Source organism: Myotis brandtii, unplaced genomic scaffold (genome assembly GCF_000412655.1).
Source record: "Myotis brandtii unplaced genomic scaffold, ASM41265v1 scaffold174, whole genome shotgun sequence".
NCBI classification, from domain to species: domain Eukaryota; kingdom Metazoa; phylum Chordata; class Mammalia; order Chiroptera; family Vespertilionidae; genus Myotis; species Myotis brandtii.
The window spans coordinates 3629200-3643869 of NW_005356437.1; the positions used below are offsets into that span (position 1 = coordinate 3629200).

The 14670-nt window shown below is 36.7% G+C and overlaps 2 protein-coding genes across 5 annotated transcripts in view; one reads left to right on the plus strand and one right to left on the minus strand.

The window, feature by feature from the left end:
* The window catches only part of KCTD4 (potassium channel tetramerization domain containing 4), an 18633-nt gene extending 7132 nt beyond the window's left edge, over positions 1-11501 (plus strand). Inside the window, exons 1-2 of one of the 3 annotated variants that reach the window (XM_005863223.2) lie at positions 1711-1947; positions 9627-11501. In XM_005863223.2, coding sequence (XP_005863285.1) covers positions 9807-10586 — 780 coding nt within the window. In that variant the 5' untranslated portion in view covers positions 1711-1947; positions 9627-9806 and the 3' untranslated portion in view covers positions 10587-11501. Of the gene's footprint in view, positions 1-1710; positions 1948-5819; positions 5838-9626 lie in introns of those variants that run through there. The other 2 variants (XM_005863225.2, XM_005863224.2) reach the window with 2 other exon arrangements.
* Positions 1-14670, minus strand: part of GTF2F2 (general transcription factor IIF, polypeptide 2, 30kDa) — a 154549-nt gene that overhangs the window by 87962 nt on the left and 51917 nt on the right. The gene's annotated exons all lie outside the window — the stretch shown is intronic.

Here is a 14670-nt window from a genome sequence, read left to right on the forward strand (position 1 = left end):
CTCAGAGGCCGGCAAGTCAGGTGGGGAACGTTGGAGTCTGCAGTCACTGGAGCAAGCAAGCCTCATGTTCGCTTCCAGCTGCCTGGCTGCCGGCCGCCATCTTGGCTGACAGTTAATTTGCATAAGGATATGCTGATTAGCCAATGGGAAGGGTAGCGGTCGTACGCTAATTACCATGTTTCTCTTTTATTAGTGTAGATAACCCCATTAATTATGTGTATGAGGAAGGGAGTTGCTTCTAAGAAACATAAAAGTCTAGAAGGATTCTGCATTCAATTTGTTTCCCAGTGTCTAAGTTCTTGCTCCTTTTTAAAGAAACCAAAATTGAAAATCTAATTCAATTGTGAGTTTAATTTTCACAAGAAAAAGCAGATGCCCAATCAGCATACTATATTGAAAGCAATGACCTACATGAACATTGGTAACTAAATGTACATTTATAAGTTTTAAGATATAATGTTTAAGGCAGTAGGAATGTATATTAATATCATTTTATGATTCCCTACCTTTGAGTCTAACTGACTGAGTACAGGTCCTTCCATATGGGTATGGGATTCTACTGTACTAGTATAAAGTAGAATTTGTTAATGCTTATGAGGCTATAAGATAAAGACATACACAGGGTACTGGAAATCACACACACATACACTCACATAATGTCTAGCTGGGGATCACAAAGAGCTGTGATAGAGAAAGCAATGTTTGTGCTGGTCCTTGAAAAATGGATAGGATTTCGACTGGTAGGCAAATCAGAAGGGCACTGAAGGTTGTGGGAACAGTGTGCAATGGCTTTCACCTCTGCTTCTCTCTCACTTGAAATTTTAAACTAAGGGACCACACCAGAAATCACTGGAATGACTGGTCATGACAGCACTTTTAAGAGAAGCCACTTAAGCTCATTCTACTGAAAGTCTTGGAATGGCTCAGTTCCTACCTTTTCCTTGACTTGGCCATTTGATCAAATCTTCTTGGGATTCTGGGAAATATTCCAAATCCTTTCTAAATTCTATCCCCTAACCCTCCACCCCTCCTTTTTTGCTAAATTGTTTTACTAATTGGTTTCTGTCAATTGTAACCAAAAGAATCTTAATGAGTATGAACATACTTTTGGTGATGGAAGGAAAAAATTTTTACTTATTTATAAAAATTTGAAGGAAGATTTTTAAAAGTTAAGTACACAAAGCATATCCTATAAAAATAACTGAAGACTTCTAGTTCTGATGCTATCATAAGTAGCAGTGTTACTTTGGAAACATTATTTCACATCTCTGGGCCTCAGCAATGAAGTTACTGGAATCTCTAAGATCTCTTTAAAAAAAGAAAAGAAACACATAACTGGCCTTCCTATCTAATTGGGGAAGTTTTATTATTTTATCAGTGTTTATTTTGTTTGCTCTTACACTTTCTAAAAGATCTAGATATAATTAATTTTCCTTTGAGTAGAAATTAGAGAGAAAATGTTTCTTAGACAGATAAAATGTTGAGAAGCTGCCCAAGACTTGATAATACACAAATTTCTGCTCTAAGCTGAAGCTTTCTACTCTATATCTCAATTTGAGATATACTCTGAGTTAAAGAATTCAAGAGAATTAAGTGGCACTTTTTGCAAGTTAAGGGCATTCCTAGTTTGAACAAGTTAACGTAATAAGTAAGCCGGAAGGGTGCTTATTAGCATCGGCATGTAAGTAATTCGAGCCGGTATGTTAGGAACATGTTAGGCATCAGGAAGTTACAGGCATACATTTCCACAAGACCTCTCTGGATCCAGTTCAACGTGGAGGCCTTTAAGAGTACTTACAACTCAAGTTAAAACACAGACGAGTGGGCTAGTAACCAAGATTTTGGACTGATGCACAAGACTTTTGAAGCTACTTTTCTGGATTCACACTTATATCAAATCTGTCTACCCTGTCTGGAAAAGTAATGAAGAACAGGTGCATTTAAAAGGTAAATTATTTTCAGTATTTCTAGTAGTTGCCATTATCCTCTTTTAAAATCTTTTCCTAGCAGATTTTGCCTGTGATTCACAGGTAAGGCCAATTAACACAAGCTACTTGGCATCTTAACAAACCAGTTAGGCAAACTTGCAGTCCCTTTAAATTAAAAAAAAATTTTTTATTCAAACTTGTGAATTGATTCTCTAATCTCTATTTAATCTTCAGAAATTTTAGGAATAAAAGATCATGCTCAGATTTCAGTAAACTTACAGAGTTAGGATTTGATTATTTACCTCAAAAGTAACAAATGAGCAGTCATATAAATATTCCCAAAAGTTTTCTGTTAATGTAATGTGTTTTCTTACAGTAATATTCAAATTTCAAATATGCCTAATGCCCTGGGAATTCCTAATTTTAAACCAAATATTGTAACCATAGTTTGAGAACTAGATTTAGTATTTAGAAAACATTCCAACTTCTTCACTCACAGTATTACTCTAAAACTTTTCCCCTACAGACTGGGAGAAAGAAAGGGATATTGTAGTGCTGATCAAAGGGTATGAATTACAAAACTGATCGCCTAGGAATAGGAGGGAAAGTGGTTAGCCACGGTACAAAATCAAAGGCATTGGCCATAAGTATGTACAGTTTGTTATATGAGTCTATAGAAACCATAACAGATTTCTGATAAAAGAAATAACTTAGTGACTGAGCATTTTAAAAACATTTTAATACTTTCAAAGCAAGTTCACAAGTTATCATTCCTCCTATACTTCATGCTAGTCTCTTTTCGCTTGTGACACTACACATAAAATTCATCCAATATAAAAAGCTCTGAACTACAGATATGGGCATGATGTTATGATGTTATATAAATAATCATAATCTCTAATCTCAAAGTTATTTTAAAGAACAAGAGGCTGAATAAAACCCAGAAATAAAATACAGCTTTATAAAAGATATGAATGCTGTAACCCTATATAATAAAAGGTTAATATGCAAATTGACCCTAACAGTGGGACAACCCGGAACAACCTGTTGCTATGATGCACATTGACCATCAAGGGGCAGATGCTCAATGCAGGAGCTGCCCCCTGGTGGTCAGTGCGCTCCCACAGTGGGAGCTCCACTCAGCCACAAGCCGGGCTGACAGCTGTGAGGGCAGCAGCAGTGGCAGGAGCTTCTCCAGCCTCCTAGGCAAAGCTAAGGATGTCTGACTGTGGCTTAGACCCGCTCCCCATGGGACTAAACCATCAGTTGGACATCCCCTGAAGGCTCCCAGGCTGCGAGAGGGATGTCTGACTGCCAGCTTACGCCTGATCCCCTGGGGAGCGGGCCTAATCCGGCAGTCGGACATCCCTCTCACAATCCGGGACTGCTGGCTCCTAACCGCTCACCTGCCTGCCTGCCTGATCACCCCCTAACCACTCCCCTGCCAGCCTGATTGACGCCTATCTGCTCCTCTGCTGGCCTGATCGCTCCCAATTGCCCTCCCCTGCTGGCCTGGTCGCCCCCAACTGCCCTCCCCTGATGGCCTGGTCGGGCCTAAACCGGCAGTCGGACATCCCCCGAAGGGTCCCAGATTGGGGAGGGTGCAGGCTGGGCTGAGGGACACCGTGCCCCCAGTGCACAATTTTGTGCACCGGGCCTCTAGTATAATAATAAATGCAAAAGGGCAGGGAAATCAAAGTACTGTAATAGTTTGTTTTACTCAGACCTTCATCAAAGGTTGCAATCCAGCTTTGGCAGCAGCACTTGAAATGAGAAATAATTTTTAAAAACAACAGAAAAAGTAATTAAATAGAAAAAAACAAATCCCTCCAGGAAAGATTAAGTCTCCCAGAGAAAAGACTCTCACTATAGGGATATATTTTAGTTAAATAGTGCCAAAAACTGTGCTACCTGTGATGAGGGGCACAAAGGAAAAAAACACAACACAGACACCCTGCTTAGAAAGATTACAACATAGTTGAGGGATATTATTATTATTATTATCAATATTATTAATGAAATACTTATAGGCAATCACTGACATTTTAAAATCACTGATTATGATCCAAGTTTTATTAATTTCGTCCTGTTTTCTTCATCATGTTTAATTAGTGACAGTAGTAATACCATACACTAGTTTAGTTCTTTATGATTTTTAATATACTTTAATCATAAGTGACCCTCACAACAACAGGGTAGAAATTATGTCCCCATCAAGAACTACTTTGAGATAAGTTCCCTTTCCTGAGCTCATCGTCTTTAATAAAGTAGTCCTTCAACTCTGCTTGACCATTAGAATCAACTGCAGAGGCTCACTCCCAGAGATTATTCTCTAACTGCATTGTGAGGGCAAGAGGGAGTGTATTTTTGTAACCTCCCTAGATAATTTAATATGCAGCAGCTAGGGCTGAGAACTGCTGCCTTAATATCTCTCTCTCCTACCCCCACCCCTTCTCACTTTTCCCCTGCCTATATCTCTGTTGGTTTTATTTTCTGGAGTAATAACTCATAGTGCTGCTCAAATATTTCATCAAATCTAAGATACCGTCAATTGTAATATTCACCATTTTTATGTGTCACTAAAGAAAGACAAAATACTGCCATGAAACTTTTATAAGCCAATAATTTTAACATACACCCTGAAATGCTTAATGTTTCAGAAATGTCATATGTCAAAATGTGCAATATAATAAAGTTCTCCATTCCTAATTCCCAATCACTCTACTCTCTATGAATAAGAAACTGCATTTGCTCCTATGAGCTATCATATCTTGTTCTGCTATTCAAGCCCCCTTCTCTCTCCTCCACACCATTTCACTTCTAAAGACACAAGAGGATCTAAAGATAAGAAGACAATAGAAGGAACATGGTAGGGGACAGCATTTGGGAGAAGAGACCCGTTTGGCCACTGATTTCAAAGTAATATTACTTTCGTAAGTTTAAGTCATGTACCTCATTTTGAGAATGTAGATAATAGTTATTAATTTATAACATCTTTTTAAAGAGAATGCCAAGTAGTAATATATAAATGAGTTCAATACAATTTCAAAGTTCACTTGATGGTTTATAGAAGTGCTTTGCTCATCTGGTTACAATAAAATTTTCTAGCGAATAATAACTCATAGGCTACACTTCAAAAAAGAGAAAACTCATTTAAAAAAGCTTGAATGACTCCTGCTTACAGAATTATAAAACATAGGTTTCCCTGAAATACTCATCTCCCAAAGTACATTTAAAACATTAGTTAATATGATTTGTAAATTGTTTTCAAGATTACCTCTGTAATGCAACGCAAAGAAATATGGATAGAATTTTGCCTGAATTTCTCATTTAGTCTGTCATTTTTATTTGTGCTCCTTCTGATACATAGTGCTTTATTCTTCTCTAACTTCTCAAATGAAGCTAAAAATTTGCTGGTGTAGCAAAGTTTCCTGGGCTTCTTTGAAGACCCAGTTTAACACTGTAAAACATTTACAAGTGTATTCATCTGACTGGAATCACCCATCCACATCCCCTTCTAGACAAAGGTTATATCCAGTGAGTCCCTGGAGGATACAAGTTATCTGCATAGCTATTTAGACACTGCGATTAATCAGCAATATAAGGTAGGTGAGGTAGTATGCACTTGTATTAGTACAATCCCGGTACCAGACAACATCTAATGTAGATGAATTTATATTTCAAAACAAAACAAAAGTTTGGACACTTAAATAGATTTTGATTAAAATGAATTACATTCTTGATTCTTTAAAAATGTTAATACATTATACTGTGCAATTTATTTTTATTAATGTTTTTATTGATTTCAGAGAGAGGGAGAGGGAAAGATAGAAACATCAATGATGAGAGAGAATCACTGATCAGCTACCTCCTGCAAGCCCCCCACTGGGGATCAAGCCCGCAACCCAGGTATGTGCCCTGACCGGGAATCAAACCCTGACCACCTGGTTCATGGGTCGACGCTCACCCACTGAGCCACATTAGCTAGGCTATTTTTATTTTTTTTTAACAGAAGACGCTAAAAAATAGTCATAGCTGAGTATCAAAATGAATGTTTCTCATATTGAATTATGGTGATGACAATGACATCATTTCCTGTCAGGAATTGGTAGATAAGATGGGAATGACTCCAACTGGCCTAGAATAAGTTTTGCCTAATGCAGAGAGTGAACAATTAGCATGACTATATACTGAAAGGTTTAGCTAGAATTTCCGTAGGAAATGGGCCTAACCAATGGATATACTCATATCAAGAACCTGACAATGGCATTGTTTAAATCCTCAAAGTTGGCTAAAGAGTCCTGTATATGTGTGATTTACAGATGTCTAAGATAGAGGTAATCTAACTCCAATAAAACTTTGTCTGCAAAGCAGATGAAACTCTCAAGTCTAGTGGAACTAAGTGAGCTAGCTAATCATTGATGTGTGGGTTAAGCTCTTCTGTTTAATCTACTGAACTGCTTAATTCCAGTTTGTATCTGCAGTAAGGCGGAGAAATGTGGTCACATAAACCATGGATATTTCCATTAGCTTTGGTCCTGAAACACCATTTTTATAGTTATAAGGTAGGTAAGGTAGTATGCACTTGTATTAGTAGAATCCCAGTACCAGACAACATCTAATGTAGATGAATTTATATTTCAAAACAAAACAAAAGTTTGGACACTTAAATAGATTTTGATTAAAATGAATTAAATTATTGATAAAATGAATTAAATGACTGACATTACCTAGGACAAGCTTACCCTACCCCACATACCCCAAGCAGGTAAACGTAAGTTTAGAATAGACTGAAAAAAACAAAACAAAAAACAACCAAGGTGCTTTCTCCTAAGGGGCATGTGGACCACAATAGGCAGCAATGATGAACAACCCCCTTCAAGTTCTGTAAACCCCAACCATCTTGTTTTAATGGAATAACATGGAGTGATAAGGGTAAGGTGGGGCCTACTGTGCGCCATTTTGCAATACTATCTAATAAAGACGGAATATGCAAATTTACCATCACTTTGCAACAAAGATGACAGCACCCACGGCCAATAAGGAGGGAATATGCAAATTGACGTGACAAAGATGGTGGCAGCCGGGCTTGGACGCAGGTGTTCTGCCCCGCCCCGGCCACTCCAGGCCTCTGGGCGGCGTGCAAAGGCGGAAGGTGGCTCCGGACCGGAGTGAAGGTGGTGCTGGCAGCCAGGGGAAGGAAGGCCTATTCTTGCACGAATCTTCGTGCATCGGGCCTCTAGTTAAGTTACATGCAAAATGGCCTACTGTGTGCCATTTTCATATTTAAGACTGCAAGTGGGGACAAAGGACACAGAATAAGAGTCCTATGGTTTCATATCAGATTCTAGTCAGGCATTTAGACAAGGTTTCCGTTACACTATTGTTGCCAAGCCACAGGTGGCAAACAAATCATACATGTCAAGTTTGTGGAAGCCAAGAACACCAGAGTGAGAAAAAGTGACCACAGGATAGAGACACATGATGGGGTAGTTCAGCCTGTCAAAACAAGCAACAGAAACAAAGAGCAAGCATCAGTAGTTTTAAAAAACAGGCATCCAAAACCAGAAGTGAGCAAGTTAGCAAATGTAAGGCGCCCTGGAGTGAGGGCTGAAGAGGTCAGAAGTTCAACTTCCTCTGCCTCACCTTCCCACCCCATGGAAGTCCATCCTCTAGCAGCACTAGCTTCACTGCCAGTTACAGGGTGTAAGGAAGCAGACCCAGCATCACACAGTATTTGACTACATCACTTTAAACATACAAAGAAAATACCAGCACAGTCTCTATCACTATACTACAGTTATGTTCTATTGATTCTGATGTCCCATAACATTCACGAAAAGAACTTTGGTTGATTCTGCCATTGTATGGTGCTACTCATGTGCAGTGATGATGAACATAAGAATTCCATGAATATATTTCCAAAGCTGTACCAAAAATTCCAATCTATTCACTATGTCTTAAAAAGTCCTATCAATAGAAGACTTGATTCCAAAAAAAGTCAACACACACGTGAAATTGTCAGAATATAACAGCAAACTCTTCTTAAATGAGGCAGGACTGAGAGGAAGCTTTAGTCCTTAGTGTTGGCCATTAACAAGCTATAAAGTTCTAGATAAAACACTAAAAATTCTCTGGAATGCAATTGTGTCTTTGATAAAACGAAGAGGTTACATCTCATGGTCTCTAAGCAATAACCAGCCCTAAAAAATGTTATGCTTTAAATTTCTAGTTTGATTTCAATGGACTTTTGATCATCTCAATGACATATAAATGTTAAATTCAAAATCTTTATAATGGCCCCAGCCAGTGTTGCTCAATGGTTAGAGTGCCAGCCCACACACAGAAGGGTCGTTGGTTCGATTCCCAGCCCTGGTTGGGGCTTGTGCGGGAGGCGGAAAAAACCCCCCCCCCCCCATTCTCTCTCTCTTCTCTAATCAACAGCCATACTGGCCAGGGCTAATATAATTTTTTTATGACTGAGAAATCTAACATTGTTTAGAGAACACATGAGGTAAGCATGTTTAGAAGAATCTGCTCCAATATTTCTATCAACATACTGTTGAAGAATTTAAAAACGCCTATTTTAATGTAAAATAAATATAAATCAATGTAATATAAAATTTAGTCCTATGATTCTGAAAACAATGTAGTTCCCCAGAATAATTTAGCAGTCAGACCAGTCAAATAATAGTGTATTGGGGACAATGTTCATACTTCTTATCATGGGTCTTTAAATTCTAGAATTGAAAGCTCAGATCACTAAAATGCTTTGGAAGGCAAGTTATAGGGGAAGAGGGAACACTCACATGTCATTCCAGTTCCCAATTTAAAAAACAAAACAACAAAAAAGACTCGGTTATGGTCCTTCTCTCCATCTTTTGTGAACACTGAAAACAACAACAAAAATCAACTTTCCCATGTCACTATAGTAGGTATTTTGAATTTGTCTTTTATCTTCATAAGCACAAGTACGTACGTACACACACACACACACACACACACACACACACACACAAAGTTATATTTTCTACATCAGTCCAAGTCTTTTGTTCAGCACTGAAGCAGGTTTAGGGTGAAACAAGCTTATATATATTCTATAGGAAATCTTAGCAAAAAAACATGTAAATGATTACTGCAAAGGCTATATATTTAATTTTTTACTTTTACGGTAAAAAAAACACACAGATATTAAAAAACTTCTTCTCACTTGCTAAAGACCCCAAAACCAGAATCACATACAAATATAATTAAATTCAAGTGCAATATCACAAATAACAGGTTTAAATGTTCCCATTTGGGTTTCTAAAATGACTACACCACTGTGAAATGTGTGGCTTTTTATATAAGAGGAAATCATATATACCTAGTTCCTTTCTCTTTAGGTTTTCTCTTTATAATTTACTTTTAAAAATGAGACTAATTCAATATATAGTATACTCCAAAAGACAATATTATTCAATATGAAGAGCCTGCCTTATTAAGTAATATCTTAGAAGACATTTAGAAATGGATAAAAACTCACACTTAGCTGGAGAATTAAACAATTATAATTGCTTAACTGTCAAGAGGAAATTTAATTTTTCCTGAGTAACTTTTATTACTTCAAAGAATATACATGAAAGCCTTTTCACAACAAATTCCTTCCCTGATACAGTTAAATGCAAATTATCTTTTTTTTCCCTCGTCTTACTCCAGAGAGCTCCTGCATACATAGCTGATACGCCACCTACTGCAAAACCGAGCTGACAGAGCGAGCGATGCTGCCAGCACTTCCATTCCATCACCAGGCTGCAGCTGAATAAAGGCGTGTTTGTGAGGCAGTTTTTGTAAAAATTTCAAATCCAAGAAGAACAAGCTGAAATAGCATTTTCCAAAATGGAGTGTAAAGTAAACAGAAGAGATAAAGAAAAGGAATATGAAGGGAAACACAACAGCCTGGAAGATGCTGACCAAGGAAAGAACTGCAAATCTTCACTGATGACCCTCAACGTTGGTGGATATTTATACATTACTCAAAAGCAAACATTGACCAAGTACCCCGACACTTTCCTTGAAGGTATAGTAAATGGAAAAATCCTCTGCCCGTTTGATGCTGATGGCCATTACTTCATAGACAGAGATGGGCTCCTCTTCAGGCACGTCCTAAACTTCCTACGAAATGGAGAACTTCTACTGCCTGAAGGGTTTCGAGAAAATCAACTTCTCGCACAAGAAGCAGAATTCTTTCAGCTCAAGGGACTGGCAGAGGAAGTGAAATCCAGGTGGGAGAAAGAACAGCTAACATCCAGAGAGACTACTTTCTTGGAAATAACAGATAACCATGATCGCTCACAAGGACTCAGAATCTTCTGTAATGCTCCTGATTTCATATCAAAAATCAAATCTCGCATTGTGCTGGTGTCCAAAAGCAGGCTGGATGGTTTTCCAGAGGAGTTTTCAATATCGTCAAATATCATTCAATTTAAATACTTCATAAAGTCTGAAAATGGCACTCGACTTGTACTAAAGGAAGACAACACCTTTGTCTGTACCTTGGAAACTCTTAAGTTTGAGGCTATAATGATGGCTTTAAAGTGTGGTTTCAGACTGCTGACCAGCCTGGACTGTTCCAAAGGGTCAATTGTTCACAGCGATGCACTTCATTTTATCAAGTAATTACCTGTGTCACGAACAAAGGCAACAAGCATGCAGCCAGCAAGCTTCGGAAAACCACAGCATCAAAGGCATCCCAAATAATGTGCCCAGCTAGCTCTGTACTGAGAGCCCTGCTGCTAATCAAATACTGTGCGCTAACGGTATGTAAATTCTATTGCTAAAAATGTCCTTCTCTAGGGTTTCCTGCTGATCAGACTCTTACACTTAAAATGAAAACAGTGATCTTCTATATATTGTAAATAAAGACTGAATGCCTGTATTTGTTTATTTTTTCTTAAGCTGTCTTTTAATCAAAATGTCTTGGGTGCTTCTACAATAAACAAGCATGTACATTATCATTCATTTAAGTAAATGGTAATAAAATATTTGAAGGGGCTACAAGATTTAAAATCCTTTTTACTTATGGCAAAAATCTACAAAGAAACTGAACTGGTAAAATTAACCATTGCAAGAAAAACAGATATGCAGATTTACTAAAACAGAGCACAGTGAAACCAAAAGGAGTGTAAGAAGGCATTAATTTTGATTTAATTTCTATTGGTAGGCACCAAAAGCTTATTTATAGTTTCTGTATTAAATACTTGAATTATAGCTAAATTGATATATTGCTGACAATTCCTAGAAAACTGCTTGCTGAAAATAAAAAATATAAGCACTACTAGCTTCTTGGTTGCATTAATCATTATAATAAAAAGTTAAATGTGTCACTTTAAAACAAATAGTACCACTTGATGATTTCACACAGTATTGTGCACAGGTGTAATGAACTGGCAGGCTTAATAACTGGATGGTCTTGCAAGTGACAAAAATCAGCAAATTTACTTCTTGGCAGGCTGAGCTCCAACACAGCATGAATAACTTCATTTCAACAGAGTATGGTATTAGAATAATACAGGCAGGAATTCATTTTCAGAATCACCCTATCTATTCATTTTTCAAGCTCAACAATATTAAATGAACATCACTACACATTTTTCTTATTCACTGAGTTGTGTTTAATTTTTTTACTTCACGCTAACTAAAAAGCTGTTTTTTAAATTAAGTTTTATATACAGCTACCTCAATGAAATAATGTAGAAACTCACTTTTAAATGAGTGCATTTTTTCCCTCCCAAATAACAGCTAGTCATTTCTATACCACTTATTTACTTTGTATTCTAAGAACAAATTACATCTTAAATTTGCACCTTTCAAATTTAACCATTAAAACTTGCAACTAAATCTTAATTTTTGATAAATTTTAACAAGATATTTCTGAAAATCTTTATTGAGATTACATAAATTAGCATATGTGCCAAAAGTTGGCTTACACATATAAATTAGAATTAGCAATAAAGCTAATATGACTTCCAGTTACAACATCTAAGATAACACAAAAGGTGGCTGTACATACTAGGAGAAATATTTTAAAATCTATTATACAAAGAAGTCCTTTTAAAAAATCTACATTAAAAAAAAACAACCCACAACACACTTCACATCAACCATACAATCTTCTTTTATGTATAACAAGAAAGAAAATGCTTCAATGAAAACATCAACTTTTCTCTTATGTACTTGAAAATTTAATGTACTTTTAAATGAGGATTTAAAGGAACTATGAAAATAGGAAAAATAGTGAAATCTACTTTAGCAGTTTAGAAATTGAATTGTTTATATACCTACTCAGCTTATGAGTTGACTTTTCCTTGGCATTTGAACTTTGGTAATAAAAAAACATTGTAGTGATTTAATGTCAAAGCAAGATTTTTCTCTAAAAGAATTTCATTACTGATAATAAAAATAGCCCTGACATATCTTTTTACAGGAGATAACTGAACAAATCTCCTTTGAAGTATTATAAGTAAGGTTTTGCATCAATTCACAAAAGAGAATTTAACTGTTATAACAAATTATTATTGATGGAAACCACTACTTAAAGAAATTTTTCATTCATTTTTATGTCTGTCTCTAAAAAAATTGTATCTGATACACTTAAAAAATTTTTTTAATCCTCACCCAAGGATATGTGTTTGTTGACTGTTAGAGAGATAGGAAGGGAGAGAGAGAAACATCGATTGGCTGCCTCTTGTATGCTCCCCGACTGGGGATCAAACCCACAACCTTTTGGTGTACAGGATGATGATGCTCTAGCCAATGGAGCCACCCATCCAGGACTATATTTGGATGTATTTAATTCCTCCTCAAGCTTTTAATAAATCATGATTTCCTAAAACAATGTGATAATCTTAAATTTGACTAGATTGATCACTTTTGTATAACTTTCCATAAGTGTATCTTTTAAAATTCAAAATTACTTGCAGTTGGACTTACATAATCATACTGTGCTGTAAGTGTATAGAAAATATCTACTTTTAAGTTTTACTGTTTTCTAAGAATATCTGGAAATACTGTCCATTTAAAAAACTCAAGAGCCCTAGCTGGTATGGCTCAGTGGATAGAGTATTGGCCTGCGGACCAAAAGGTTCCAGGTTTGATTCTGGTCAAGGGCGCGTGTAGGAGGCAACCAATTGATGTGTTTCTCTCTGTCTTTCCCTACCTCTTCCACTCTATCTAAAATCAATGAAAAAATATCCTCAGTAAGGATTAAAAACACACACACACACAAAACCCTCAAGAAATCATACAAAATGCCAATTGCAAGTCAGAGTGAAGCTGTCATAATATTTTTGTTTGCAGTCACTGAAGAATTTCTTCCTCAAATCTTTTCTCCAAAGAATAAATCACGTGACTCTTTATCTTCTTTTTTCAGAAAACAGTTAAAAAAAAGTAGGTTACTATACCTGCCATGAGCCAATCATATATACTCTTGCATTTGGAATTGTCTCACAGTGTTTATAGCACTGTCCTTAAAATATGAAAAATAAACATGGCTATGATGTACTATATTTCTAAAATGTATATGGAAGCATGTAGAACAAATGAAACACTTATGAGACTTTTCAAATAATTCAAGAAAGATGACTACTATCCCAGATTGCAGATGATACTAATTAAGCTGGTTCAGTTACTTCTTTTAAAAGAAAATTACTTATACTTCAAATGCTATATTTATGATGACAATAAAAGGTAACACTGTTTTATCACATGCCAGATCAGATACCAGGCTACGAACATACATTATCTCAATTAATCCTCAATTGACCCCAAGAAAGGTACTATTACTCTTTCCTTCTTACAGATGAAACAGAGGCTTAGAAGGCTAAGAACCTGCTGAGATCATACAGTTATCAGGAGGTCAAGGTGGAATCAAGACTTGAAACTCACATATACTAGTTCCAGAGTCAGCAGGAATCATGTCTGCTTTTGTAGGCCACTTATATCTCTAACACCTACAAACTGGCATAAAATAGGCATTCATGAAGTATGCGCACTGAATACAGAACAATAAAATACAGGTTTGCCTCACTTCATAAAATCACCTCACACTGCAGATATTCTTTTTATTGCTAATCCTCACAGGAGGACATTTTTTTCCACTGATTTTTCAGAGAGAGTGGATGGGAGTGAGAGAGGGGGATAGAAAAGGGGGAAGAGGTGAGGAGAGAGAGAGAGAGAGAGAGAGAGAGAGAGAGAGAGAGAGAGAGAGAGAAACATTGATGCGAGAGAAGACACAGCAACTGGTTGCCTCCCACACTTGCCCGGGCCAAGGCCAGGGATCAACCTGCAATCCAGGTAGGCACCCTGGACTTTGAATAGAACCTGAGACCCTTCAGTGCAAGAGCCAATGCTCTAATCACTGAGCCAGCAGCCAGGGCACAATGCAGTACTCTTAAAATTTGAGTGAAAAGTTGAATTTTGGGAAAGCAAATAATATTTTTAATGTCGTGTTATTTAAAGAACATGACGTGAATCATTTCCCAAGAGCAAAGAATATCCCAAATCTGTCTATTGGTTAATCTAGATTTTCACATATCACATTAAGTGAAAATGAAGTCAACTTTTTATGATTTATATAGTCAACAGAACTGATTCATTATGAAGAAAAACATACATCACAGTGAAACACATATGGGTTCTGGAGTCAGGGTTTAAATACAATTAACTTCTACTAACTTGCTTACAGGACTGTAATGAAGATTAA